The 18,238-nt window shown below is 55.1% G+C and overlaps 2 protein-coding genes and 1 long non-coding RNA gene across 3 annotated transcripts in view; 2 read left to right on the top strand and 1 right to left on the bottom strand.

The window, feature by feature from the left end:
- The window catches only part of MOGAT2 (monoacylglycerol O-acyltransferase 2), a 36,844-nt gene extending 31,138 nt beyond the window's left edge, over positions 1-5,706 (bottom strand). The window contains exons 1-2 of the mRNA XM_064144214.1: positions 5,388-5,706; positions 4,376-4,509 (exon numbers count right to left, since the gene is read on the bottom strand). Coding sequence (XP_064000284.1) covers positions 4,376-4,469 — 94 coding nt within the window. The 5' untranslated portion in view covers positions 4,470-4,509; positions 5,388-5,706. The remainder of the gene's footprint in view (positions 1-4,375; positions 4,510-5,387) is intronic.
- Positions 969-6,296, top strand: LOC135175859 (uncharacterized). Its single transcript, XR_010302479.1, has 2 exons — positions 969-1,033; positions 5,413-6,296. It is a non-coding gene; the product is annotated as an uncharacterized LOC135175859 (long non-coding RNA).
- Positions 6,297-16,691: 10,395 nt separating this feature from the next.
- The window catches only part of MAP6 (microtubule associated protein 6), a 47,119-nt gene continuing 45,572 nt past the window's right edge, over positions 16,692-18,238 (top strand). The window contains exon 1 of the mRNA XM_064144213.1: positions 16,692-17,514. Within this exon, the coding sequence (XP_064000283.1) occupies positions 16,778-17,514 (737 nt within the window). The 5' untranslated portion in view covers positions 16,692-16,777. The remainder of the gene's footprint in view (positions 17,515-18,238) is intronic.

The raw sequence follows: 18,238 nt of genomic DNA, 5'->3' as shown, positions 1-18,238 counted from the left end.
GCAGGACAATCTTGTCTGAGAGAGAATGGAGCAGCTGGTGTGCCAAATCCTGCCCAAGGAAGGGCTGATCTCTCTGCCTGAGGGCTAAAACTGAACGCGGCACAGGGTGTTTGGCAGCTCATGGGAGGGAAATCAGGGTGGAGCAGATCCAGAGGAGGACCGTGAAAATGATCAGGGGGTGGGATCAGCTCTGCTAGGAGGACAGGCTGAGGGAGCTGGGGATGTGCAGCCTGGAGAAGAGAAGGCTCCAGGCAGACCTAAGTGCAGCCTGCCAGGACCTGAGGGAAGCTACAAGAAGGCTGCAGAGAGACTGCAAAGGGCTGCAGGGACAGGATGAGGGCAGTGGCTTCAAAGTAGAGCAGAGCAGATTGAGAGTGGATGTGAGGAACAAGCTCTGCACCAGGAGGGTGCTGGAACACTGCAACAGGTTGCTTGTGGGGAGGTGGCTGAAGCCCCATCCCTGAGGATGTTGAAGGTGAGGCTGGAGAAGGCTCTGGGAAATCTGATCGAGTTGAGGCTGTCCCTGCTGAGTGCAGAGGGGGTTGGACTGGCTGAGCTTTGGAGCTCACTTCCAACCCAGCCCATTCTATGATATCCTTTAGCACTGAGCTTCCACAGTGGTCAAACTGGGAGCTTTGGGGTGGAAAGCTCCAGGCTTTAAAGAAAAACAACAGCAAAAACTTCATCAACCCAGCAAAAACTTCAGCAACCCAGCAAAAACTTCATCAACCCAGCAAAAACTACTACAGGAATCACCTCTGCCCCTTTCCCACCCCACACTGCATGTTCCCTTTTTACTCCCCAAACCCAGAGCACCTGAGTTCTGTTGGAGTCTCCTCCCAGCCCAGCTGTGACCACTTTGCCCTCCCTGCCCACTCCCCTTTTGAACCTGGGTGCTATTGGAGGCTCCTCCCAGCCCAGCTGTGACCACTTTGCCCTCCCTGCCCACTCCCCTTTTTAATGGGCCCCAGGAAAGGCAGCAGCCCTAAGCTGTGCCCAACTGGGCAGAGGGATCCTGCTCCTGGCATCACTGGTGAGTGCTCATGGTGCACACTGGGTGAATGGGAGTGGGATCTTAAAGGCTGGGGGGCCTTGGTGGCCCCCCAGCTAAGTAGGAATAGACCTAATGATCACCCTAACATCACCTCTGGGTGCTGGCTGGGTCTCTTTACTTAGGCTGAGCTCTTCTCTATTTAGTTGCTTTTTTTCTGCTCTGGGAAGGAGAAGGTTCTGAGGTGACCTTACTGTGGCCTTGCAGGATCTGCAGGGGGCTACAAGAAAGCTGGGGAGGGACTTTTTAGGGTGTCAGGGAGTGATGGGAGTGGGGGGAATGGAGCAGAATTGAGAGTGGGTAGGTTCAGACTGGATGTTGGGAAGAAGTTGTTGAGCATGAGGGTGCTGAGACCTTGGCACAGGCTGCCCAGAGAGGTGGTGGAAGCCTCATCCCTGGAGGAGTTTAAGGCCAGGCTGGATGTGGCTGTGAGCAGCCTGCTCCAGTGTGAGGTGTCCCTGCCCATGGCAGGGGGGTTGGAGCTGGATGATCTTGGAGGTCCCTTCCAGCATTGACTGTTCTGTGATTCTATGATTTCCCCTCCATCTGCAGAAGGATTGGGCTGCCCAGGGAGGTGGTGGAGTTGCCATCCCTGGAGGTGTTTAAGAGGAGGCTGGAGGAGGCACTCAGTGCCATGGTTTAGTTAATTAGAGGGATCAGGTGCTAGGTTGGACTCAATGACCTTAGAGGTCTCTTCCAACCTGGTTGATTCTATGGTTCTGTGCCACTTCCAATTCAAACCTTTCTATGAATCCTGGGCAACCTACTGTGGGTGATCCTCTTGGAGGGTTGCACTCAATCATCTCTGCTGGTCCCTTTCCAACCTCTGCTGTTCTGTGATCTGGGTAAGAGCCTCCCACACTGCTCTTTATCCAATGAAGCAAACAGAGATGTGTGAGTGCAGCATCTGCTGCTAATCACTTGTCCTAACTTGCCCTGGGATTCACCACAGGTGCCCAGAGGATGCCTTTTAATGCTGATTTCCACTGGCCCTAGACCATTGATCCCAGGTCTTCCTTAGGCTGGAGGAGAGAAGAGGTAAAAGGTGCTGGGAGATGGCCAAGTTGGAGAAATGGGTCTGGGTGAAGCTCCTGAGATCCAGCAAGGCTAAATGCAAGGTCCTGCACCTGGATCCAATTGGGTAAATGGGTCTAGGTGAAGCTCCTGAGATCCAGCAAGGCTAAATGCAAGGTCCTGCACCTGGATCCAGTTGGGGAAATGGGTCTAGGTGAAGCTCCTGAGATCCAGCAAGGCTAAATGCAAGGTCCTGCACCTGGATCCAATTGGGTAAATGGGTCTAGATGAAGCTCCTGAGATCCAGCAAGGCTAAATGCAAGGTCCTGCACCTGGATCCAGTTGGAGAAATGGGTCTGGGTGAAGCTCCTGAGATGCAACAAGTCTAAATGCAAGGTCCTGCACCTGGATCCAGTTGGGGAAATGGGTCTGGGTGAAGCTCCTGAGATGCAACAAGTCTAAATGCAAGGTCCTGCACCTGGATCCAGTTGGGGAAATGGGTCTGGGTGAAGCTCCTGAGATCCAGCAAGGCTAAATGCAAGGTCCTGCACCTGGACCAGAATGATTCACACTGTTAATACAGGCTGGAGAATGAAGGGATGGAGAGGAGCCCTGCAGAGAAGGATTTGGAGGCACCAGTGCATAAAAAGCAGGACCTTAAAAGGAGGCTGTAAGATGGGGATGGTCTTTTTAGGAGTGCTTGTTGTGGCAGGATGAAGGGTGATGGTTTTAAACTGCAAGAGGAGGCTTCAGACTAGATTTTTTTACTATGAGAGTGCTGACAACCCTGGTCCAGACTGCCCAGAGAGGTCTCATCTCTGCAGACATTCCAGGTCAGACTGGACAGGGTTCTAAGCAATCTAATCTAGCTGAAGGTGTCCCTGCTGACAGCAGGGACCACAGAATTAACCAGGTTGGAAAAGACCTTTGAGACTGAGTCCAACTTATTTCCCAACATCTTCTAATCAACTAAACCATAGCACTAAGTGCCTCATCCAGTCTCCTTTTAGGCACCTGCAGGAATGGTGACTCCAGCACCTCCCTGGGCAGCCCATTCCAATGCCAATCACTCTTGCTGTGAAGAACTTCTTCCTCCTAACATCCAGCCTAGACCTGCCCTGGCACAGCTTAGGACTGTGTCCCCTTGTTCTGTTGCTGCTTGCCTGGCAGCAGAGCCCAACCCCACCTAGCTACAGGCTCCCTGCAGGCAGCTGCAGGCAGCAATCAGCTCTGCCCTGAGCCTCCTCTTCTCCAGGCTGCACACCCCCAGCTCCTCTCCTCACAGGGCTGTGCTCCAGGCCCCTCCCCAGCCTTGCTGCCCTTCTCTGGACATGTTCAAGCACCTCAACATCTTTCTTAAACTGAGTGCCCAAAACTGGACACAGTACTCAAAGTGTGGCCTAACCAGCACTGAGTGCAGGAGCAGAAGGACTTTCCTGGTCCTGCTGGCTACACTATTCTTAATACAGGTCAAGATGCCATTGGCCTTCTTGGCCACCTGGGCACACTGCTGGCTCATGTTCAGTTGGCTGTTGACCAATATAGTCCCCCCAAGGGGAACAAACCCAGCAGCAGAGTGACACTCCTGTCAGGATGGTACAAGCAGAGGGTGCTCCCTGGGCAGCCCATTCCAATGCCATTCACTCCTGCTGGGAGGAACTTCTTCCTAACATCCAGCCTGAACCTGTCCTGGCACAGCTTGAGGCTGTGTCCTCTTGTTCTGTGCCTGGGAGAAGAGACCAACCCCACCTGGCTACAACCTCCTTTCAGGCAGTTGTAGACAGCAACAAGGTCTGCCCTAAGAATCATAGAACCATAGAATCAACCAGGTTGGAGGAGACTTCCAAGCTCACCCAGTCCAACCTAGCACCCAGCCCTGGCCAATCAACCAGACCATGGCACTAAGTGCCCCAGCCAGGCTTGGCTGCAACACCTCCAGGGACAGCCACTCCACCACCTCCCTGGGCAGCCCATTCCAGTGCCAATCACTCTTGCTGTGAAGAACTTCTTCCTAACATCCAGCCTGAGCCTGTCCTGGCACAGCTTGAGGCTGTGTCCTCTTGTTCTGTGCCTGGGAGAAGAGACCAACCCCACCTGGCTACAACCTCCTTTCAGGCAGTTGTAGACAGCAACGAGGTCTGCCCTGAGAATCATAGAACCATAGAATCAACCAGGTTGGAGGAGACCTCCAAGATCACCCAGTCCAACCTATCAGCCTCCTCTGGAAGCAGAAGTAGATGACCTTAGAAGGTGCCTTCCAAGCTAACCCACTCTACAACCCTCACAGAAGACAAAGGGGCTGCCTCTTACCCAGGCACAGGAAGCTGAAGACCCATTGAGCCACTGATGCGGTCTGAAGCCTCCTCTGCAGGGGCAAGGAGCGGGGAGCGAACTCGATCTTCATCTTGGCCTTGGTGTGCAGGTCTCCAGAGGAGAAGGAAGCTCTGCAGGTGGCAAATGCAAAGTGCAAGGTCTCCTGTCAATATTTACCCAGCTGGGCAGCACAGAGATTGTGCAAAGGGCAATGCTGCTAGTGGCTGCCCACAGCCACCTTCCTGCATGAGGAGGAGAGGGATGCTGCCAGCAGGTGTGACCAGCTTTATGCCAATGTGACTCACCACGTGCTTAGGCAGTGAGGGTTTGCCCTAGGCAGCCCACAGAAGCAGGCTCAGGAGAACCTCATGAGGTTCAACAAGGCAAAGTGCAAGGTCCTCTACCTGGGTCAAGGCAATCCTCGTTATCCACATAGGGTGGGGATGATGAGGTTGAGGGCAGCCCTGAGGAGAAGGACTTGGGGGGTGCTGGTGGGTGAGAAGCTGGGCATGAGCCAGCAATGGGCACTGGCAGCTCAGAAGGCTGATGGCAGCCTGGGCTGCATTCAAAGAAGCATGGTCAGGGTTGGAAAGGAGCACAAGGAGCAGCCAGTCCCAACCCCCTGCCATGCTCCAGAGCTGGATGCAGGACTCCAGGTGGGCTCTCAGCAGAGCAGAGCAGAGGGGCAGAATCCTCTCCCTGGCCCTGCTGCCCACACTGCTGCTGCTGCAGCCCAGGCTCTGCTTGGCTGAAGAAGTTGAAGATGTCCCTGTTGCAGATGTCCCTGTTGGCTGTAGGGCAGGGGTTGGACTGGATGACCTTTGAGTATCCATTCCAACCCAATCTAATCCATGATTCTATGGCTCCATGATTCTACAGACAAGCAACCTCAGACCTCTCTCAGGACATGGATGGATGGATGGATGGATGGACAGATAGATATGCCAGAAAGGTGTCCCTGAGCATCCTTACACACACTTATGTGGGTGTATGAGAAAGGAGCTCCTACCTTTGGTTTTAATCTGTACCTCCAGGCACCTGCATGGTCTGAACCTCTGCCTCGTCACACGCAAGGAGCTGCCATTCACTGGGGAGAGAGAAAAGAAATGAAAATCAGATATTGGTGGGGGAAAAAAAACACCTCAGGGAGCTGCCAAAGCCTCTCAGGTAAACAAAGAAACCATCTTGTAAGAGGCCTGAGTCTGCCAAGGGTCTGCCTGTAACCAGGATACAGAAGAAAGCCCCAGAGAGCCAGCCTTAAGCAAGCAGCCGCCTACAAACGCCTCGCTCGCTTCTCCAAGGGACGTTTCAAGTCCCCAAGCTCACCACTGCCAGGAATTACACAGCAAAACTAAGAACAGCCTCTTGGCAAAAGCACATCAGGGCTGTCAGCTGGATAATAAGCCTTCCTTTTCATCAGGTCCTAAGAAGATGTGAGGCTATGTCCAGTTTGCGCTGTTAGATTCCGGTTTTGAGTCTCTAGAGAGAACAAGGCTCTGGTGGAACCCCCAAAGGCTCTGGTGGAGCCCCCAGATGCTCTAATGGAACCCCCAAAGGCTCTGGTGGAACCCCCGAGGGCTCTGGTGAAATCCCAAAGGCATGTTCCTAAAGATATGGGTTGCTTTAATTGAGCTGAAGCTGGCTCAGGATTCCATTTGAGCCTCTCCCCATCCTTTGTCTTCCGCTGCCGATGTCGAGACCCTGCCTGCAGAAAGCAAAGGAGGTGATTAACTCCTGGCAGCTCTGTTGCCTGGAAACGAGATGCTTCCTGGGGAGAAGCCATCAGCCCGGCTTCAAAATGCTGGGGGGGAGGTCTGCAGGTCCAGGGCTTGCAGCCTTACTGGGCTGTGCAAGCCTCAGGCCAGTCAGAGAGGTTCACAGGGAGGCTAAGGAGGGGGAAGGCACAGAATCACACAATGTTAGGGGCTGGAAGGGACCTCAAAAGCTCATCCAGTCCAGCTCCCCCTGCCAGAGTAGGATCACCGAGGGCAGGTCACACAGGAATGTGTCCAGGTGGGGTTTGAATGTCTCCTGAGAAAGAGACACCACAGCCTCTCAGGGCAGCCTGCTCTAGGGCTCTGTCACCCCTCACAGTGAAAAGCTTTCCCTTTGTGGTCACTTGGAGCCTCCTCTGCTGCAGCTTGTACCCATTGCCCCTTGTCCTGCCATTGCACAGCCCTGAGCAGAGCCTGGCTCTGCCCTCCTGTCACTCACACTGCACATCTTGATAAACATGAATGAGGGCAGCCCTCAGGCTCCTCTGCTCCAAGCCCCAGCTCCCTCAGGCTCTGCTCACAAGAGGTGTTTCTCACTGCTTCCAGCAGCTTTGTGGCTCTGCACTGGACTCTTTCAAGCAGTTCCCTGAGGCCCTTCTTGAAGCGAGTGGCAGAGAACTGGACACAATATTCCAGATGTGGCCTCCCCAGGGCAGAGTAGAGGAGGAGGAGAATCTCTCTCAACCTGCTAACCACTTCTAATCCACCCCAGGATGCCCTTGGCCTTCTTGGCCACAAAGGCACATCTCTGGCTCGTGGGCATCCTTCTGTCCACCAGGACCCACAGGTCCCTCTCCCTCTGTGCTGCACTCCAACAGGTCAATCCTTTGCAGGGACATCCCTGATGGGGAGATGGCATTTCAAGGTGTTTTCTGTCTTGCAGCCTTGTCCTTACTGGAGCCCAGTCACGTCAGAGAGGTTATTTTGCCCATGCAAAGGGTCACACTTGAGCCGTGGGAACACACAGGAAGCATTTTCTGCTCTCAGAAATCTCCAGCTAAGCCCTGGAGCAGTTGCACTGCTTGTTCCCCGAGGGCTTGTGTTGCAAGGAGTCTCAGCTCTTTGCTTGTGGCTTATTAGGAGAAGCAAAGTCCCATCTTCTGGATTTATCAGGAACAAATTGGCTCCTTGGAAGAGCTGACCAAGGAGTAAAGCAAGGCTCAGCTGGGTAATGAATATTCATGTCCTGCTCTGCTGTGCAAATGTGGTTTGCTTTTTTGTCTTTCTGCTCCCTTAAATCAGCAGGGAAGGGGAAATACCTACTTAGGGAGGGCTTTGAAATCTTCTGCTTCAATGAGTGAGGGATCAAAGATTTCCAGACAGTCAGGAGAAGCCACGAGAGAGGCATCTCCTTGTTGGGTGGAGATGAAACAGAAGCTGATGCTTGTGGCAGAGCTGTGTCCCTGAAAGACTAAACTAGCTCAGCAGCAGGTGATGTGCCCCAAAACTGAGCCCTGGTCTCTGCAGCTCATGTCCTGATACTCAGATCAACCTTATGAATGGAGTGGTCTTGGTTGCCAAAGATGGTTGAATCAGCTCTGGGCAGCCTGATCTAGTGGAGAATGTCCTTGGCCACTGCAGGGGAGTTGGACTAGATGACTTTTGGAGGTCCTTTGCAACCCAGAGCATTCTATGGTTCTGTGATAAAGTACATCCTAGGGATACCAGGTGCTCTGAAGCCATCCAGGCTCTACAGATATCATCCAGCCCCAAGTTCATCCTCTGTTCCCCTGGAAAGTAATCAGGGGCCCTGTACCCACCTCAGTCTCCTCTGATTCTTTGGGAATGGAGAAGGAAGCAACCATGGTCAATATATTTCTTGCTCTAGCTCCAGTGGCCCTAGCATGGCCAGGGCAGTAATTCCTCAACCCATCTTCACACCAGATCCTGTCTGGGCTACCAAGCTGGTCAGGGCAATGCCAAGCACAAGTCCAGACTGGGCAGTGCCTGGCTGGAGAGCAGCCCTGAGCAGAGGGACTTGGGGGTGCTGCTGGAGGAGAAGCTCAGCAGGAGCCAGCAGTGTTCACTTGCAGCCCAGAGAGCCAAGCAGAGCCTGGGCTGCAGCAGCAGCAGTGTGGCCAGCAGGGCCAGGGAGGGGATTCTGCCCCTCTGCTCTGCTCTGCTGAGAGCCCACCTGGAGTCCTGCATCCAGCTCTGGAGCCCCTGGGACAAGAGGGCTGTGGAGATGCTGGAGAGTGTCCAGAGCAGGGCCAGGAGGATGCTGAGAGGCTGCAGCAGCTCTGCTGTGAGCACAGACTGAAAGAGTTGGGGCTGTGCAGGCTGGAGCAGAGGAGGCTCCCAGGGGACCTTCTTGTGGCCTGCCAGGATCTGAAGGGGGCTACAAAAAAAGCTGGGGAGGGACTTTGGAGGCTGTGAGGGAGTGTCAGGAGTGGGGGGACTGGAGCAAAGCTGGAGGTGGGGAGAGTGAGGCTGGAGGTGAGGAGGAAGTTGTTGAGCAGGAGAGTGGTGAGAGGCTGGACTGGGTTGCCCAGGGAGGTGGTTGAGGCCCCATGGCTGGAGGTGTTTGAGGCCAGGCTGGCTGAGGCTGTGTGCAGCCTGCTCTAGGGTAGGGTGCAGCTTTCTGTGTAACCTTCAGTAACTCACTCAGCCTCTCCCTGCCTGCACATGGATGATGATTTGCTGTCTGAGAGCAACAATAACAATGGAGAAAGCTTCACTGACCCTTAGATGAACCTCTCCATGACAGGCTTTACCCACCCAAAGCCCCTTTTAGTTCTCTCTCCACTTATATTTGCCTTCTCTTGCTCTGTTTGCTGACTTGGGTTTGAGATGTGGATAAATTAGAGTGGATGCTCTCCTTGGGAGCATCAGAGGGAGGCCACCACTGATCTATGACTATAAATGCATCGGGGACCTCTGAGACCAGCCAACAACTCTCACTACAAGTCCCAAGTTAGCACCTGCTGGAAAATGTTGAAGCTGTTTAACTTTTATTGCTCAATTCTCACCTCCATCCATTTAAGTCTCCTCTTTTCCTCCCCATTTTTCCTGTCTCTCATCATTTCTCCTTATTCCCTAACACGCTTGGCCACACACTTGTGGCCCATGATGTAGCTCCAACCACATTCTCTTTGGCCTTTCCCTTCTCAGCTATTTATAGTCACTTATCCAATCTCCTGGGGCCTGCATTTAGTCTGGGTACATTAAGTTCCTTTAATCCCTCCATAGGTCATCCTCTGTAATCCGTTTACCAGTGGCCCTTGCGACTCTGCTGATCAATGTCCATCTCATGAGTGCCAGGAGGAACCCATAAAACCTTGAGTCGCCAAGCTGCAGGCTTCTGAAGTCACCAAGCTCTGCAAATCAGTGGAGTGGGGCACAGAGCACTGCCACAGGCTGCCCAGAGAGGTTGTGGGGTCTTCTCTGGAGCCTTTCAAGGCCTGTCTGGATGTGTTCCTGTGTGATCTGTGTTAGATAGGATTGTCCTGCTCTGGCAGGGGGGTTGGACTGGATGATCTCCTTGGGTCCCTTCCAACCCCTAACATCCTGTGATGCTGTGATGCTCACAAGGCTTCATGAGTCCAGCAGGTTGTACATGGACACCCAACCAGGGTCAGGACTGAGAAGTTTGACAGAAGATCTGAAGGGATGCATGCAAGGGGCAGTGCAGTGCATGTAGAAGAAGCCAGGACAAGCACTGAGAATGTCTGACACAGAAGATCTGAAGGGATGCATGCAAGGGGCAGTGCAGTGCATGTAGAAGAAGCCAGGACAAGCACTGAGAATGTCTGACATGAAGGACCTGAAGGGATGCATGCAAGGGGCAGTGCAGGGCATGTAGAAGAAGCCAGGACAAGCACTGAGAATGTCTGACACAGAAGATCTGAAGGGATGCATGCAAGGGGCAGTGCAGTGCATGTAGAAGCCAGGACAAGCACTGAGAATGTCTGACATGAAGGACCTGGAGGGATGCATGCAAGGGGCAGTGCAGTGCATGTAGAAGCCAGGACAAGCACTGAGAATGTCTGACATGAAGGACCTGGAGGGATGCATGCAAGGGGCAGTGCAGTGCATGTAGAAGAAGCCAGGACAAGCACTGAGAATGTCTGACACAGAGGATCTGAAAGGATGCATGCAAGGGGCAGTGCAGTGCATGAAGAAGCCAGGACAGGCACTGAGAATGTCTGACACAGAGGACCTGGAGGGATGCATGCAAGGGGCAGTGCAGGGCATGTAGAAGAATCCAGGACAAGCACTGAGAATGTCTGACACAGAGGACCTGGAGGGATGCATGCAAGGGGCAGTGCAGTGCATGTAGAAGCCAGGACAAGCACTGAGAATGTCTGACATGAAGGACCTGGAGGGATGCATGCAAGGGGCAGTGCAGTGCATGTAGAAGCCAGGACAAGCACTGAGAATGTCTGACATGAAGGACCTGGAGGGATGCATGCAAGGGGCAGTGCAGTGCATGTAGAAGCCAGGACAAGCACTGAGAATGTCTGACACAGAGGATCTGAAGGGATGCATGCAAGGGGCAGTGCAGTGCATGTAGAAGCCAGGACAAGCACTGAGAATGTCTGACATGAAGGACCTGGAGGGATGCATGCAAGGGGCAGTGCAGGGCATGTAGAAGCCAGGACAAGCACTGAGAATGTCTGGCACAGAGGACCTGGAGGGATGCATGCAAGGGGCAGTGCAGTGCATGTAGAAGCCAGGACACTGCATAGCTCTCCTGCTTTGCTCTGCAGAAGGAGCTGGTCAAAGCTCTTTGTTGAGTCCCTTGTTGGAGCTGCCCACAAATTGACTCCCAAGTGCCCCAAAGCAGGAGCTAGAAGCACCCTCCAGATCAATCTTCAGGAGCTAGAAGCTCTCCCCAGATCCATCTTTTCTAGTCATTGATAACCTTGTTTCCCCTCCCCAAAGCCTCTCATTCATTTGTTTTGCTAGAACTTTCCACCAAACCAATTTGCCCTCCAGTGGGCAAAATTATCAGAAGGAATATGAAGGTTTAGCAGTTGTCAGAAATCATGGGTCCATAGAATGGTCTGAGTTGAAAAAGGAACTCCAAAGCTCAGCCAGTCCAGCCCCCTCTGCACTCAGCAGGGACAGCCTCAGCTAGAGCAGGTTGCCCACAGCCCTCTCCAGCCTCACCTTCAATAGCTCCAGGCATGGAGCCCAAAATACCTCCCCAAGCAACCTGTTGCAGGGTTCCAGCACCCTCCTGGTGCAGAACTTGTTCCTCACATCCAAGCTCAATCTGCTCTGCTCTACTTTGAAGCCATTGCCTCGTCCTGTCCCTGCAGGCCTTTGCAAACAGTTCTTGTAGCCCCTTCAGGTCCTGGCAGGCTGCTATTAGGTCTCCCTGGTGCCTTCTCTTTTCCAGGCTGCACACCCTCATCCTGTCCTCACAGCAGAGCTGCTCCAACCCCCTGATCATTTTCTCATCCTCCTCTCCACCTGCTCCATCAGGTCCATGTCCTTGCTGTGTGAGGTCTCCAGAGCTGGATGAAGCACTGCAGATGAGGTCAGAGCAGAGTGAAGCAGCAGAATCAGCTCTCTGCATCTGCTGCCAAGGCTGCTTTGAATGCAGCCAAATGCAGGATGGTCTCCAGTAATTTATATTGGACTGGAAAAAAACCTTGGCTCCATTTGAGGATGCCAGGATGAGAAAACTCACCATCATTTAAGGAGACCCTAAAACAGCCTGGTTATTATTGCACTAGAGATAGAATCATGGAACTGTCAGGGCTGGAAGGGACCTCCAAGATCATCCAGCTCCAATCCACCTGCCATGGGCAAGGACACCTCACACTAGAGCAGGTTGCTCACAGCCACATCCAGCCTGGCCTGAAACACCTCCAGGGATGAGGCTTCCACCACTTCCCTGGGAAACCTCTTCCAGTGTCTCACCACCCTCCTGCTGAAGAACTTCTTCCTAACATCCAGTCTGAATCTCCCCATTTCTAGCTTTGTTCCAGTCCCACCCAGTCCCTATCACTCCCTCACACCCTAAAAAGTCCCTCCCCAGCTTTCTTGTAGCCCACTTCAGATACTGCAAGGCCACAAGAAGGTCTCCAGACTGCACAGCCCTCAGAGAGATCTTCAGGGCTATTCCCTGTCTCCACACCAGTAGATCTCAGTATGGGTGGAATAGAGAACCACTGCCCAGAGGTTTGCCCAAAGTCAATGCTTGGGCTTGCTCTGGCACTCATCTGGTATCATTGGCATCATGCAAACATCTGGGCAGGATTGTGCTCCAGAGTGATACAATCTCCTGTACTCTCCCCTGGTGAGGCCACATCTTGAATACTGGGCTCAGATTTGGGCCCCTCAGTAAAAGAAAGGCATTGAGGTGTTGGAGTGTGTCCAGAGCAGGGAAGTGCAGTTGCTTGGAGGGAAGGTCTGGTGAGGAGTGGCTGAGGGAGCTGGGGTTATTTAGCCTGGAGAAGAGGAGACTGAGAGGAGACCTCATTGCTCTCTGCAACTCACTGAAAGGAGGTTGGATTGAGTTGGGGGTTGGGCACTTCTCCCTAGGAGCAAGAGATAGGACAAGAAGAGGAAATAGCCTTCAAGCTACAACTCCCTGAAGGGAGGCTGGAGCCAGGTGGGGTTGGGCTCTGCTGCCAGGCAAGCAGCAACAGAACAAGGGGCCAGAGTCTGAAGCTGTGCCAGGGCAGGTCTAGGCTGGATGTGAGGAGGAAGTTGTTGGCAGAGAGAGTGATTGGCATTGGAATGGGCTGCCCAGGGAGGTGGTGGAGTGGCTGTGGCTGGAGGTGTTGAAGCCAAGGCTGGCTGGGGCACTTAGTGCCATGGTCTGGTTGACTGGATAGGGCTGGGTGCTAGGTTGGCCTGGATGATCTTGGAGGTCTCTTCCAAGCTGGCTGATTCTATGATTCTAAGTTGCACCACAGGAGGTTTAGGCTGGAGATAAGGAAAAATATCTTTGCTGCAGGAGTGGTCAGGGACAGGCACAGGCTGCCCAGGGAGGTGGTGGAGTCACCATCCCTAGAGGTGCTGAAGAAGCCTATGGCCATGGTGACTTGGGGACACACTTTCATGGCCATGGTGGTGCTAGGTAGATGGCTGGACTTGATGTTCTTAGATGTCTTTTCCAACTGACACACTTCTGTGATGCTCAGATCCACTGCTGAGTGGTGCCCATGTCCTTGGCCAACCCCAAGACCAACATCCCACCATGTGGCACGATGCCTGGCCGTGCTCTTTTCCCAGAAGGGGCAGGAGAAGGAGCAGGGACATGCTTGGCTCTGTTCTTTTCCCAGAAGAGGCTGGAGAAGCAGAAAGCTCTTCCTGCTTTCTGCTGTGCTGGTTGTAATTTAAACAGAGAGACATTTTTATTTCTTTAACTCACATCCTCTTGGAGAGAGGTTTGCAGCCAGAACATCACTTCTGCTGATTAGACCTAATGGATTTGACTTGAGGTAAGAGATTGAATTCTTTCCATAGCTGATTCCTGACAGAGGATGAGCAACCAGGCTGCATGATTTATGCAGAACTGGATACTCCACTGCAGGAGATGCTAAGGACCTTGGGTTTAGTTTTCATTCTGCAGCTTCTCACTCCATCCAGGTCTGCCTGCTGTCTGCAGAGCAGAGTCTCCTGATGCAGCAAAACCTCACTGAGCAGCTTTGACCCTGCCTTTTCTTTACCATGTTGGGGTGAGATGAGGTCAACTGCAGATGAGGGAAGCTCACAGAAAGGTCCATAGATTGATAGAATGGTTTGGGTTGGAAAGGACCTTAAAAATCATCTAGTTCCAGCAGGTTGAGGGGAGCTTCTCCTTCCACTCTGCTCTGCCTTACAGAGGCCACGCCTGAAGCACTGCACCCAGTTCTGGGCTCCTCAGTTCAAGGATGACAGGGAAGCAGAGGAGACAATGCAGTGAGGGGCTGCAGAATTGCTGAGGGGCCTGAAGCATCACTGTGAGAAGGAAGGGCTGAGAGCCCTGGGGCGGCTGAGTCTGGAATAGAGCAGCCTGAGAGCAAGTGTGCACGCAGCTGAGCATGTCAGGAGTGTGTGCATGTGTGTGTGACTGTGCACATGTGTGACTGCAGGTAGAATGTGGTTTATGTGTGTGTGTGTGAGACAGTGCACGTGTGTGACTGCAGGTAGAATGTGTTTTATGTGTGTGGCTGTGCATGTGTGCACGCAGCTGAGCATGTCAGGGGTGTGTGTGTTTATGTGTGTGACTGTGCATGTGTGTGAATGCACATAGAATGTGCTATACATGTGTGTGTGCACGTGTGTGAATGCAGGTAGAATGGTTTTATGTGCGTGGCTGTGCATGTGTGCACAGAGTTGAGCATGTCAGGGGTGTGTGTGTCTATGCAAGTGTGACTGTGCATGTGTGTGGATGCAGGTAGAATGTGTCTTACATGTGTGTGCATGTGTGCGGCTGTGCATGTGTGCACACAGCTGCGCATGTCTGCCTGTGCACACATGCATCTGCCAGGGCCGTGTCACACCTGTATGTGTGCAGGGCTGCCCACGCCTGACGTGTGTGTGTGTGTGTGTGTGTGCACATGTACCTGCCAGGGCTGTGTCTCACCCGTGTGTGTGCAGGGCTGCCCACGCCTGACACGTGTGTGTGTGTGTGTGCACACATGTACCTGCCAGGGCTGTGTCTCACCCGTGTGTGTGCAGGGCTGCCCACACCTGACATGTGTGTGTGTGTGTGTGTGTGCACATGTACCTGCCAGGGCTGTGTCTCACCCGTGTGTGTGCAGGGCTGCCCACGCCTGACACGTGTGTGTGTGTGTGTGCACACATGTACCTGCCAGGGCTGTCTCTCACCCGTGTGTGTGCAGGGCTGCCCACGCCTGACGTGTGTGTGTGTGTGTGCACATGTACCTGCCAGGGCTGTGTCTCACCCGTGTGTGTGCAGGGCTGCCCACGCCTGACACGTGTGTGTGTGTGTGTGCACACATGTACCTGCCAGGGCTGTGTCTCACCCGTGTGTGTGCAGGGCTGCCCACGCCTGACACGTGTGTGTGTGTGTGTGCACACATGTACCTGCCAGGGCTGTCTCTCACCCGTGTGTGTGCAGGGCTGCCCACGCCTGACGTGTGTGTGTGTGTGCACACATGTACCTGCCAGGGCTGTCTCTCACCCGTGTGTGTGCAGGGCTGCCCACGCCTGACGTGTGTGTGTGTGTGTGTGTGTGCACACATGTACCTGCCAGGGCTGTCTCTCACCCGTGTGTGCAGGGCTGCCCACGCCTGACGCGGGAGTGTGTGTGTGTGTGTGCACATGTACCTGCCAGGGCTGTCTCTCACCCGTGTGTGCAGGGCTGCCCACGCCTGACGCGGGGGTGTGTGTGTGTGCACATGTACCTGCCAGGGCTGTCTCTCACCCGTGTGTGCAGGGCTGCCCACGCCTGACGTGTGTGTGTGTGTGTGTGTGTGTGCACATGTACCTGCCAGGGCTGTCTCTCACCCGTGTGTGCAGGGCTGCCCACGCCTGACGTGTGTGTGTGTGTGTGCACACATGTACCTGCCAGGGCTGTGTCTCACCCGTGTGTGTGCAGGGCTGCCCACGCCTGACGCGGAGGTGTGCGCGTCGGTGCCTGCTACGGCCCAGCCCTGCAGGTCTCTCCCCGCGGCCCTTACACCGCACAAGCATGAGTTGGAAGGCAGAAGGGCTCTGCAGTGGGACCTTGACTGCCTGGACAGATGGGCAGAGTCCAATGGGATGGGGTTCAATAGCTCCAAGTGCAGGGTGCTGCACTTTGGCCACAACAACCCCATGCAGAGATGCAGGCTGGGGTCGGAGTGGCTGAGAGCAGCCAGACAGAGAGGGATCTGGGGGTGCTGATTGATACCCACCTGAACATGAGCCAGCAGTGTGCCCAGGTGGCCAAGAGAGCCAGTGGCATCCTGGCCTGCATCAGGAATGGTGTGGCCAGCAGGAGCAGGGAGGTCATTCTGCCCCTGTACTCTGCACTGCTTAGACCACACCTTGAGTACTGTGTTCAGTTCTGGGCCCCCCAGTTTAGGAGGGACATTGAGATGCTTGAGCGTGTCCAGAGAAGGGCAACGAGGCTGGGGAGAGGCCTTGAGCACAGCCCTACGAGGAGAGGCTGAGGGAGCTGGGATTGGTTAGCCTGGAGAAGAGGAGGCTCAGGGCAGACCTTATTGCTGTCTACAACTACCTGAGGGGAGGTTGTGGCCAGGGGGAGGTTGCTCTCTTCTCTCAGGTGGCCAGCACCAGAACATGAGGACACAGCCTCAGGCTGCTCCAGGGGAGATTTAGGCTGGAGGTGAGGAGAAAGTTCTTCCCTGAGAGAGTCATTGGACACTGGAATGGGCTGCCCGGGGAGGTGGTGGAGTCGCCGTCCCTGGAGCTGTTCAAGGCAGGACTGGACGTGGCACTTGGTGCCATGGTCTGGCCTTGAGCTCTGTGCTAAAGGGTTGGACTGGATGATCTGTGAGGTCTCTTCCAACCTTGGTGATGCTGTGATACTGTGGTACTGTGAAGCCACACCCCCTGTAGGCCACACCCCTTTAGCCCCCACCCTCCTCACGCGCCGAGGAGGCGTGGCCAGGCCCGCTTTCGCCCCTCCCCTGCCCCCCCATCCCTGCCTGCGCCCGGCGCTGCCTGGGCGCGGAGCGGTGCGGAGCGGGTGCGCTCCTGGCGCGGGGCCGCCATGGCGTGGCCCTGCATCACCCGCGCCTGCTGCATCGCCCGCTTCTGGAACCAGCTGGACAAAGCCGACATCGCCGTCCCGCTCGTTTTCACCAAGTACTCGGAGGCCACCGAGCATCCCGGCGCTCCCGCGCATCACCTTCCTCAGCCTCCTCCTCCTCGCCCCGCTGCCCCCATCGAAACCCAGCCCGCTGGGGAGGCAGCGGCGGCGGCGGCAGCAGCGGCGGGGGTTGGAGGTGGCGGGGAAGCGGTTCCCGGTGCTACGCGCCCCGGCCCGGCTCCCCACTCCTCTCCCCCCGCTGATTCGGTGATGCGACACGATTACAAACCCTGGAAGGTGCAACGACCGGAACCCAGCTGCAAACCCAAAAGCGAGTACCAGCCCTCGGACACCCCCTTCGAGAAGGAGACCCAGTACCAGAAGGATTTCCGTGCCTGGCCCATCCCTAAACGCGGGGATCATCCCTGGATCCCTAAACCGGGACCTTCCCCAGTCCTTGCCCTGGACCGCGGCTCCCCGGAGAAACCAGCTCAGGAGAAAAGACGGAAGGTTCTTCCCGAGAAGAAGGAGGAAGATGCCGAGGCGGAGGATGAGCATCCCAAAGGAACACGGGCCGGGGATGGGAGAGAGAAGGGTCGGAAGAAGGTGGAGGAGGCGGGCGGGGGCAGGGCGGCCGCCGATGCTCTCAACAGGCAGATCAAGGAGGAGGTGGCAGCGGGGGTCAGCTCGTCTTACAGGTGAGGCTCCCCTCCTGCTGCTCCATCCTTCTCCTCTCCCTTCTCGTCGATCCGCACCCTGGCAGTTGGGTGACCCCCTCGGCCCTTCTCCAGTTCCTTCTTGCCCATCTCTACCCTGGGAGTTGCGTGAATGCATCTCGGGAGCATTCCGGGATGGGGGGGATTTGCTTGGCGGGGGCGGTGGGGGCGGAGAGGATGTCCTTAAAATTCCTCACCTCTCTGGGGGTCACTGGAGGGCTGTGGACAGGCGCTGTGCAGGTGGTGAAGCCGTGGTCCTTTTTGTCCCCTGGCATTTTGCAGCAGCTTCCCGAGTCCTCTGCCCCCCACCCCGACCACATCCCCAAATTCAGAGTCACCTACCGCACTGCCTTCTAGCAGAGGGAGATTTAGGATCGCATCCTTGGGCTGTGCCCAGGCACTGCTGCTGCTTTCCAGGCTCCCCCCTTGGCTACCGCGGTGCAGCCAACCCCAAGGACCAGCATCCTGAGCACCTCCCTGCATCCCCCAGGCTCCCACCCACTGCTAGGGCACCCAGTGAAGTGCCACACGCATGGGAAGGTGCCAGGCAACACCCCAGGCTGGGAGCATCCCCCGGACAAAGCATCCCGGGATGCAGGTGATACACGTCCTAGGCCGCTTGGGTGGGGCAGCTGCTGGATGCTGCCATGTTTAGCGCAGCTCACATCCCTCTGTCTGTGTCCCCCACCCCCTTCCATCATCCCCC

The sequence above is a fragment of the Pogoniulus pusillus genome, chromosome 6, assembly GCF_015220805.1.
Source record: "Pogoniulus pusillus isolate bPogPus1 chromosome 6, bPogPus1.pri, whole genome shotgun sequence".
Lineage (NCBI taxonomy): Eukaryota > Metazoa > Chordata > Aves > Piciformes > Lybiidae > Pogoniulus > Pogoniulus pusillus.
This window is presented reverse-complemented; position numbering and strand designations above follow the sequence as displayed.